Source organism: Puma concolor, chromosome B3 (assembly GCF_028749965.1).
Source record: "Puma concolor isolate L17-30 chromosome B3, mPumCon1.1.hap2, whole genome shotgun sequence".
Classification (NCBI taxonomy): Eukaryota; Metazoa; Chordata; class Mammalia; order Carnivora; family Felidae; genus Puma; species Puma concolor.
In genome coordinates, this window is record NC_141672.1 from 6,384,123 (window position 1) to 6,394,042 (window position 9,920).

Here is a 9,920-nt window from a genome sequence, read left to right on the forward strand (position 1 = left end):
CTAGACTTGAGCCCACGTCAGCCAAGTCCAAGGTAAACGATCTGGGGGCCATTCTTAGTCCCCAGATCGCAGGCACCGCCCTCCACGTAGTCCAGACCAATCAGTGCTGACCGTCTCAGTTTTCTGATCTCTAAAATGGGGACTGATAACAGTCTCTACCCCCGTGAGGATTAAATGGGTTCATAATCGGGAAGTAAAGAAGTACATGTTTAAGTATCTTTTGCCCCTTTGCTTGTTAAATAAATATGTGTTGATATAAACATTTGTTAAATGAATCAATTGATATTGAAATCTCATGGTAGCCCTGAGACAGAGGGGTTATGATCCCACCTCGAAGATGAAGGAACCAAGGCTAAGAGGGGTGAGCTAGCTAAACGTGTGCACATCACTGGGGCAAAACTCCCAAATGGTGGGTGTTCAGAGAGAAAGATGCCACTGACTTTTGGATCCTTGGGAAATGAGCCCGAGTGCTGGTGACTCTGAGACATTTCTCTTACAGCCTCTGGGGTCGAGTTTTGTGCCCCCAACCCAGGGAAGGGAAGGGAAGGGCTCTCCCCATAGAAACTGCTCTGCTTCCTACCTTGACCGACTCGGGGCTCGTGACGATGACTGAGGTTTTGTGGAAGACGTTGACCCGCACGACGGGTCCGTACTTCTTAGCCCTGGAAACCAAAATGACCCAAAGGAGGCTGTCAACGACCAGAGATGTGAATATCATCACCACCCAGCGGGAGGATCAGGGTGTCCCATCCCAGGAGGGGCTTAACACGGACTCACTGCCGAGTCACATCCCACACTGGGTCTCAGTTTTCAAACCCATGAAATAGGGTTGCTACACTCCTCCTTTGACCCAAAAGATTTTGCTGGGAATCAAGCGATATCGTGTCTTTGAAATGCTTTGGAAAGTGCGAAGCACCACCACGTACAAGGACTGTTACTGAGTCACACCCCCCACCCAGCTTACAGACAAGGACACTGAGGCTCAGAGTTTCTGATGTCTGGTCTCAGGTCACACAGCTGCCAAAGGCAGAGGTTGCCCTCTGAACCAGCCTCCTCTGCCTCTGCACTCAGGGGAGGGACTTCGGGGGTGGGAGTGACCTGGCCGGGGAGGCGGGAGTGTGTGTGCTGGCCTGGGGAAGGGGTGGGGCTGCCCCATGAGGGACCTGGGCTGGAGTAAGGGCAACAAATGACAATTAGGACCCACCAATCCAAAAACACATCTTGGAGCATGCGGCCACAAACCTCATCCTTTTTCCAAAAGTAGGGAAGATGTCCTAGAAGGAAACTAGAAGAAATGGGAAACATTAAGATCACCCGAAGTCACCATTAAAGAGTGCTCCCTTCCCCACAGGACCCTGTGAGGGTGACCTTATTAGGCCCACTTTGCAGATGGGACGACTGAGGCCCGAGGAGGCACAGCACTGGCTCAGGGCACCCAGTGTAAGAATGCAGGCAGGATGCAAATACAGGTCTGGCGGGTTCCCTGGTGTGGAGGGGAGGGGCTGGCATGTGGAAAGGGTCCCATAGTGCTGTGCCGAATTACCTGGAGACATCCCCTGAATACTGACTACATACATGCTGGGCGCCATGCTGGGCCTCATTCCATCTGTCCTCCCCCTACTGCCTGGAGGTAGGTCTATTGTTAACCTGGCTTACAGGTAGGGCAGCTGAGGCTGAAGAGGTGGTCACCTGTCCACGGCTGCGCGGCTGGCACCAAGGCATCCCACGGTCCTTCTCACCAGGGGATGGTTTGGTCACACTAAGTCCGCCGTGGGTGGGTGATCAACAGAATGTCAACAAGTCTATCTGGCGTCACCTGGTGGCACATTTGACAGGTGCTTCCTGTCTCCTGCATGGCTTATTCCAGTCAAGCTCACTCATGACCCCATCCAGAACGGGTGACAGAAACTACAGGTGGGGCTTTCTGAGTCGGGAACTCACCTTCTCCTGGAGATAGAGAGTGAATTAACAAGAAGAAGAAGAAGAAGAAGAAGAAGAAGAAGAAGAAGAAGAAGAAGAAGAAGAAAAGAAAAGAGAAAAGAAAAAAGAAAAGGAGAGTGATGGGGGAAAAATCAGAGGGGGAGGTAATCAGAGCTGGGGATAGGAGTAGGCGATGCCATTTTCTACAAGCAGGTCAGGAATGGCCCTTTAAGAAGGTAACATGGGACACTTGGGTGGCTCAGTCAGTTAAGCATCCCACTCAGGTTATGATCTCGCGGTTCGTGGGTTCGAGCACCGCGTCGGGCTCTGTGCTGACAGCTCAGAGCCTGGAGCCTGCTTCGGATTCTGTCTCCCTTTCTCTCTGCCCCTCCCCAACTTGCGTGCACGCGCGCTCTCTCTCTCTCTCTCAAAAATTGAATAAACACCAAAAAAATTTTTTATAAAAAAAAGAAGGTAAACGTGAGCTGCAATAAATGAGGACTAGCCTACCCAGGTACCTGGGGGAAGGGCATTCCAGCAAAGGAGAGAGCAGGTGCAAAGATCCTAAGGTAGGAATGTGCGTGATAAGTTCAAGGAACAGTGAGAAGGTGTTGTGGCTGGAGTAGAGTGAGGGAGATGTGATACAGGATGGGGTCACCAAGGGAGGGGGCAGATCGCCAAGGGCCTTGCGGGCTGGTGTCAACACTGCTCTGACCTTGAAAAGCGGAGGGCCACCGGAGGGTCTTGAGCAGAGCAGAGACAGGGTCTGACAGGTTTTCAATGGCTCCCTCTCACAGCTGCTGTGCTGGGAGTAAACGGGGTGGGTGGGAGGCAGGAGTGGAGGCAGGGGCACCAGCAAGGGGCTGGGGGAGGGGATAGGGCGCAGACCAGTGAGAAGCCGGGTTCCCAGGGCAGGTTGGAGGAGGAGCCAAGCAGACTTGCTGGGGGTGTGGACGAGGGTGGGAGGGTGGTATCAGGCTGCCCCAAGGCTTCTGGCCTGATCCTTGGAAGGATGAGTGGAGCTGCCGTGTCCTAAGGTGGGGAGGACCAAAGAGGGACCGGTTGCAGGGCAGCAGACCGCATCGGGCCCGCCTCTGCCTTCGTTCATGCAGCCAGGAAGGTTTTGGGGGGCAGCATGGAGACACTGCCTGGGGCTCCCGGCTCTGCCTGCAGGAAGGACGGGCCAGGAGTTCCAGCTCAACACCCCCAGAGCAGCCCCCCACCAATGACCTTGCGCCCTGCACCTTGGTGGGGTCGGCTCTCAGCGCTCCCCCAGGGGGTTGCACCTCACTGGCCCCCCAGAGGTAATTTGCTTTATTGGCTTTTTTTATTGACCTCCTCTCTCTCTGCATTCCCAACTCCCACAGGGATCACCACCCAACCCCCCCAAACCACTTACATTTCTTTTTTCTCTCTCTCTTTTTTTTTAGAGCGAGAAAGACAGAGCATGAGCCAGGGAGGGGCAGAGAGGGAGGGAAAGACAGAATCCCAAGCAGGCTCCATACCATCAGTGCAGAGGCCCCACATGGGGCTCGAACCCACGAACTGCAAGATCATGACCCGAGTCAAAGTCGGACGCTCAACCGACTGAGCCACCCAGGGGCCCCCGTTTCACTTCTTGCCTCAGGATCAATGTCTGGGAACCAACCTGAGACAAGCAGACTAAATCCGGAGTCGGGCTTTGAACCTGGCAGGTTTGCAGAGGAAAGCACCAAGGTCAGCGTGGGAGGAAATGCTTGGGGCCAAGGCCAGAGATGTAAATGTGACAGTCCTCAGCTGAGAGGCAGCCCTTACAGCCCAGCGGCTGGATTAGACCACAAGGGGGTGAGTGTAGACAGAGAAGGGACCCGAGGACTGAGCCAGGCAGCAAAGGGACAACCAGCCAGGGAGACTGAACAGAAGACACCAGAGGAGAGCCGAGGGAGAGTGGAGCAGACAGCCTGTGAAGAAAGCAGGCCAAGGGGACAAGGGAGGGACTTGTCAAGGGTCAGGCAAGACGAGGGAGGACTGAAGGGCCACCGTGTGTGTGTGTGTGTGTGTGTGTGTGTGTGTGTGAGTGTAGCTACAGGGAGATCACTGGGACTTTGGTCAAAGCAGGGTGGGCTGATCGGGAGAGGTGGGTGCCAGAGCCCGATGGGGTGTTGGGCCCAAGACAGGAGGGGAGGGAGGGATGGGGACCCAAAACAGGCTTCTCAGGGGGACTGTTGAGGGGGTGCAGAGACAAGGGGGCGGCAGCTGGAGGGAACGAGAAGGGAAGAGAAGGGTGGTTGTTCTTTTACAACATGTTATATAAAAATGGGAATGATGCTGGAGAGAAGGAAAACTGATGACATGGGAGAGAAGGAGCCCCGCTGGGCGGGGTCGCCGAACCCAGGGGACGGCTCTCCTTGGCCGGGAGCACCTAGGTCCCAGTGGGAAGGGCGTGTGGGCCCGGGTGCAGAGAAGGGGGTGGCTGTGGTGGCAGAGCCCCGGAAGGAAGTTCTCTCAGGCTGTTCCATTTACCCAGGGAGGTAGGAGGTAGGAATCAAGCCTGAGAGTGGGGACAGAGGGGGAGGTGGCGGGGCCCGAGGAGAAGCGAGATCGCGTCAAGAGTGGGCGGGCAGACGCGGGAGGAAGGAGGGCAGTGTGGCCGCCCGGCAGCTGAGGCCCACTCAGGGTGAGTGGCTTTGAACTGACAATGCCCCACCTGCAGAAAGATGGCCTGTGGACATCACGCGCGCCTGGCTGTGTTTCCAGAATAACCTAGTAACCGTGGCCACTGCCGTAGCTGCGCACTTGGGGAGGATGTTCTGTTTTGAACACCTGAGTGATAGGCCCTCTCCACCCCACCAGGCCTGTCTGAGAGCCTCCGCCTTCAACGCTGGGGCCCAATGCCACTTGGGGAAGAAGGTGAGTGACACCTCAAGAAGGCCAAGGCGACAGAGAGGCGTGAGGTTCCCAGTGCCCGGCAAGAAAGGGGACTAAAACCCATTCCTTCCCGTTCCTGCAGGGGGACACCGGGGAGGGAAAGGCAGAGCCGGAAGACCGGGCGTTGGAAACAAACAGGTAAGGGATGTTAGGATTGGGGGATGGTGGAATGCTGAGACTGGGGTGGGGGGCTGAGAGAAGTCCACCTGGCATGTCCCTGTCGGTAGGCGCGATAAGACAGAGCAGTCCAGGGAGAGAAAGGAGGGTGAAAATCCCCCTCCCCTGCCCGGTCCCTGGCACATGCCCTTTCCTGTAATGCTGCGGTTGGCACAGTGGGAATCAAGGTTCCCTGAGGACAGAGAACGTGTTGGATAATAAAGGAGAAGAGGTCATCCGGACAGCCCACGGTGAGGCCAGCCACAGGGATGAAGGGAGCCACATGACAGCTTGGGGTGTGGATGGGGGCCACTGCCGGGAGGGAGGGTGACGGGCCATGGCTGCCTCGCGCCAGTGGAATGGGGCGACGATGGCTCCAATTGGATGCACTGCCCAACAGAGCCGGCAAGGGGTCTCCACCATCGCCAGGAACCATCGGGCAATTTATTGAACAGACCTCACCTCTGGCAACTTGACAAGCAGGGAGCAGAGGAGGAAACCCGTGCCAGCCAGGAGTCATACTGGAAAAACCGTTCTAAAATAAAACCTGGAAGGGCGAGACTTCTTGTTGCCAAGTTTACATTCATCCCACGCTACCAGGAGCGCGGGGGGTTGATGGGAAAGTTGGGAACAGCAACAGAGAAATGAAGAAGCCACAAGTGTCTGTGTGGGATCTGAACGTGGGGTCGGAGTTTTCAGCTGTGACACGGATGGTTGCAGTAGGATGTCTGTGGGGAGCTCCGGGAGGGCATCCTGGAGGAGAGGGCAGCCCGGTGACTCCTGCCGAATAAGGAGGAGGATGGGTGGGGGGTGGGGAAGCATAGCAGCTGCCCCTTGGAAGGCAGAGGGATCCTTGCCTGAAAGCTGGCAAAGCCCAGAAGCACCAAGGGGCAAATGTTACCACCAGAGACTCGACATGTACCCTTCTCAGCCAACCATGGTGTTGCCAGTCATGGTTTGAGGGTCCAGGCGCTGAATACAAAAGCATCTGATCTGTGCCAGAAAGGGTTCCAGAACTCTCATTTAGTGCACTCTTAGATGTGACCACCAGACAGCATATGTATATCATTCAGTTCGCCTCCTCAGAATAAAGAGCCCAGCTATAATTATATAATTAAATATTATGTAATTAACCTCCTCCTGCTCCTCCACCCGCCCACAGGCACCTGTAGGTCACACGTAGATTCTGCAGTGTGGGACTCAGGGGAGAATTCAGGCATAAAAAGGAGAGAAATACGGGCACAGGCTACTACATGGATAAACCTTGAAAACATTGTGCTAAATGAAAGGAGGCAGACACAAAAGGCCACATAGCGTATGATTCCATTTATATGAAATGTCCAGAACAGGCAAATCTAGAGACAGAAAACAGATCCGTGGCTGCCTAGGGTTGGAGGTGGGGGTGAGGAGTGGGGGGAGGTGAGGAGTGACACCTAAGGGGTATTGGGTCTCTATTTGGGGTGATAAAAATGTTCCGGAACAAGACTGCACAACTCTGTCACTGTCCCCAAAAGTACTGATTGTACGCTTTAAAGGGGTAAATTTTAGGGCACAGTTTTATTTTGAAAACGCAATTAAGAAAAAATATATGGGAGAGGGGCAGAGAGGGGCGTGATTTCAGTTCTGCCTTCTCAAGACAAAGAGACCAGACCAGGTCTGCAGTGCTTGAAGCATTGGAGTTTACGTGAAGCCCAAATCATCACGAGACCCAGCAGAACAAACACAAAGCTCGTTCAATCCCAAGCTGTCGATGGCCAATTGGGAAAACTTGAAAGGGTGACAGCGTCCCTAACAGGACTTGTAGGCGATTTCCACCATCCACTTTGACTCACTGTTCACCGAGTATCCATATGCACGTACCCGCTGCTGCTGTGCTAAGGTGTCAGGGACATGGCAGTGAACAAGACAGACACGGGCTTATGGGAGAGACAGACACTTAACAAGAGGTTGCACAAATAGTTGCCCAACAACTATTCCAATGTCATAGTTCCAATGACATAGAGTTTACAAAGTGAACATAATATATTCGGGCATGGAAGCAGGTGGGACCTCCCTGAGGAGTTAGCCTTCGAGCCACATCTGGAAGGTGAGGGGAAGAAGCATCTGGGTGGCGTGGAAGACAGAGCTGCTAAGCATGGGAAAAGGAAGAACCAGAGGTGGGTGAGGGCACCCGGAAAGACAGCCAGCCAGCAGGGAGAAATATCGCTTCCCTGTGTCACCAGCCATAGAGATCTTTCCCGAACCCACCAAACAGGAATTCAGGCTTCTAATGCCAGGTCATCTGGCTTGTGCTGGAGGTGGACACCTTCCAGAATGTTCATGTCTTGAGGTTTTAAAAAGTGTATCTAATACCATTGTTCATTCATTCAGCAAGTATTTATTGAGCATCTGCAAAGTGCCAGGAGCCGGGCATACACAAGGGAACACACAGTACCCTGCCCTCCTAGGGCTCACATTCTAAAGGGGGGAGACAGACACAGTCAACAGGTGAGCAGACAGTCAACAAGTGAACAGAAGGCAACTTCGGGGGAGATGGCCGCATAAGAAGTTCGGGGCTAGGTGGGCTTTACACACAGTGGTGGATGGTCTCCAGCAAGACCCTGGAGGAGAAATCAGCTGCAGGAGGGGGGTTGCAGAAAGACTGGGGGCAGCAGTGAGCAAGCAAAGGGGGGGATGAGAACAGTACAGAGTGGGTTCTAAGAGCTCAGCAGGGGCCTTGCAGGCCATAGAGTGGACTTAATTTAGAATTCGATTTCCTTCTGCAGTGATGGGAAGCTTTTGGAGCAGAGGAATGACACATTTGATTTAGGCTTCAGAAAGGTAAGCTTCTGGTGGGAGGAGGTATGTGGGGGTGGGGGTGGGGGTGGGGGACAAGGATGGAATGGAAGTACTAAGGAGAAGCAAAAAGCATGTACCAGGACAGAAATACCAAGGGTAATGTGACCCAAGTATAACGTGATCCAATTCAGGTTGAGTGACCCCATTCAAAGTCCCAAAGTTACGAGGGCTCACTTTAGAGCCAAGGCTGACCTGGGTTTCAATCTAGGCTTACCAACTGTGTGACCTTGGGCAGATGACTTTGCCTCTGCGCGCCTCAGTCTCCTCGTCTGAACGATGGGGTAACAATAGCGCCTACCTAACAGGGTTGTCGCTGCCATCACGTTTGTGGGGCCCAGCAGAGCGCGGTGGGCGCGGACCAGCTGCTGCGGCTGTGAGTAATTTGTTACTAAGAATAGTTAGCGCCCCTCTCCCGGCCGCCGTCTCCAAGCGGCCACGCGCAACGGCGAGGCTGGACCCCCGGCCCCGACGCCGGCTTGGACGCGGCCCCCCGGCCCCCCATTCGAGCGCCCCATCCAGGCCCCCGCCCCCACCCCCCGCTCACCTGGGCCTCGGCGGCCCGGGGATGTGCTCGTAGCGGCTGCGAGCGCGGTGCACGAAGGTGCAGAAGAGGCCGAAGGCAACCAGGACGGCGCTGCCGAGCAGCAGCAGCAGCCCGGGGCTCATGGCTCCCGGGCAGGCCAGGCCTGGGTCGGGGCCGGGCACCGAGGGGGCGGGAGGCCGCGAGCCGACTCAGCTGTCAGCGCCGCGCCGCCTCGGCCCCAGGCCCGGCGCGACCCAGCACCGCCCACTCCCTCTCGGCTCCGCCCCTGCCGGCTCGACCCCTCCCAGGGCTCTCCGTCCCGGCCAACCACGTCTCCGCCACCCGCTCCAGCTCTCGGCGCCCGCCCCCGCCCCGCCCCTAGCTCCGCCCCAACCCCAACACCGCCCCCCCGCGCTCAGGCCCCGCCCAGAGCATGAGATCTTCTCCAATCACAATGCCGCTTCTGGCTCAGTCCCCCCACGCTCCGCCCTCTCCCCCCTCTCCTCCCCAGGCCCCGCCCCCAGCTCCTCAAGCTCTATCCTAGCAGCAGCTCCGCCCAGAACGCGTTGTCCTTGGCAACCCCGTTTCCTCCGCGCTTCCTGCCCCGGCGGCAGAGCAAGGTCCAGCTGGCTGTTTCCGCCCCCTAGGGCGCCTGCAAATAAACACTTTCTCTGCGCGCGGTCCTAGGCCCCTTTCCTTCTCCCTGAAACCTCCCTGGGAACCCCATCCCAGACTCCAAACGTCCGTATTGCGCCGACTGTTCCCAAAACCTCTCTCTGGAACCCCCAACCCCCACAAGCTGGCTCCGCCTGCCTGGCGGGTCCACGCCTAGCGTCCCTGGTCTCCTCGCGGGGCCACGGGGCAGGTGGCGAGGACCCCGGGGACACGGGGAAGCTGTGTCAGCGACTGAAGAGCGCACAGCTGGACCAGAGTCTGCTCTCCCTGCGTCTTGGCGCCTCCAGGAAAAGCCAAGTCGGAGGCGCTGACCCCAGTCCGAAGGAGCCCGAGTTGGAGTGCGTGAAAGTCTGGGTGCGCAAGGTGGCCCCTCAAGGGAAAGCGAGAAATGTGCCCGCCGTCTGGCCAAAGGGTATTTCTGAAGTAATAACCGAAACTTCCCTCCCGTTTACGTAACCACCTTGTCTTCACCCGTCTGGGTGTCACAAATGCAGCCAGTTTTGCGCTTTTAGGTCTCATTCCTACGCTGGCGGGGGGGGGGGGGGCACCCAGAGTGGGAGCAGGGGATGGGAAGGGCCGGGTGTACACACTCCTGGTCCCGATAAAGCTCCAACGGGCTGGGGAGGAGGCACCCAAAGATGGACGCTGCCGAGTTCCTGAGAACGAGACATTCCCCTGCCTCATTCGTGGGCCAGTCCCGGAGAGGTGTAGGGGGCTGGAAACAGAAGGTCCGTGTACCTCCTTGCCAGGTGCAGCCAGGGACAACCCCCACTACGGACAGAATTCTTCGGGGTGTGTGGGCTGCAGGGTGACGAAGAGGGACACAGTTTAAGAGCTGGACCCAGAAGAGACAGGATTTCTGTCCCCAAACCACCGCAGCCTGGGCATCCCTCCTGGCGCA

General features: G+C 56.5%; 2 protein-coding genes across 5 annotated transcripts in view; one reads left to right on the plus strand and one right to left on the minus strand.

The window, feature by feature from the left end:
* CYP46A1 (cytochrome P450 family 46 subfamily A member 1) overlaps positions 1-8,603 on the minus strand; it is a 32,774-nt gene extending 24,171 nt beyond the window's left edge. Inside the window, exons 1-3 of one of the 3 annotated variants that reach the window (XM_086708832.1) lie at positions 8,366-8,603; positions 1,205-1,285; positions 581-662 (exon numbers count right to left, since the gene is read on the minus strand). In XM_086708832.1, the coding sequence (XP_086564958.1) occupies positions 581-662; positions 1,205-1,285; positions 8,366-8,487 (285 nt within the window). In that variant the 5' untranslated portion in view covers positions 8,488-8,603. The remainder of the gene's footprint in view (positions 1-580; positions 663-1,204; positions 1,286-8,365) is intronic. The other 2 variants (XM_086708833.1, XM_086708834.1) reach the window with 2 other exon arrangements.
* LOC147579712 (uncharacterized) lies at positions 4,505-5,544 on the plus strand. Of its 2 annotated transcripts, none has more exons than XR_015251793.1 (3): positions 4,505-4,809; positions 4,910-4,965; positions 5,384-5,544. XR_015251793.1 is itself a non-coding variant. In XM_086708448.1 (3 exons), exons 1-3 carry the CDS (start codon positions 4,705-4,707, stop codon positions 5,312-5,314), a joined length of 315 nt encoding a protein of 104 aa, XP_086564574.1. In that variant the 5' UTR covers positions 4,505-4,704; the 3' UTR covers positions 5,315-5,544. The 2 variants fall into 2 exon arrangements, 1 of the variants encoding a protein (XP_086564574.1); XM_086708448.1 differs by having other exon boundaries at positions 5,161-5,544.
* Positions 8,604-9,920: the final 1,317 nt, after the last annotated feature.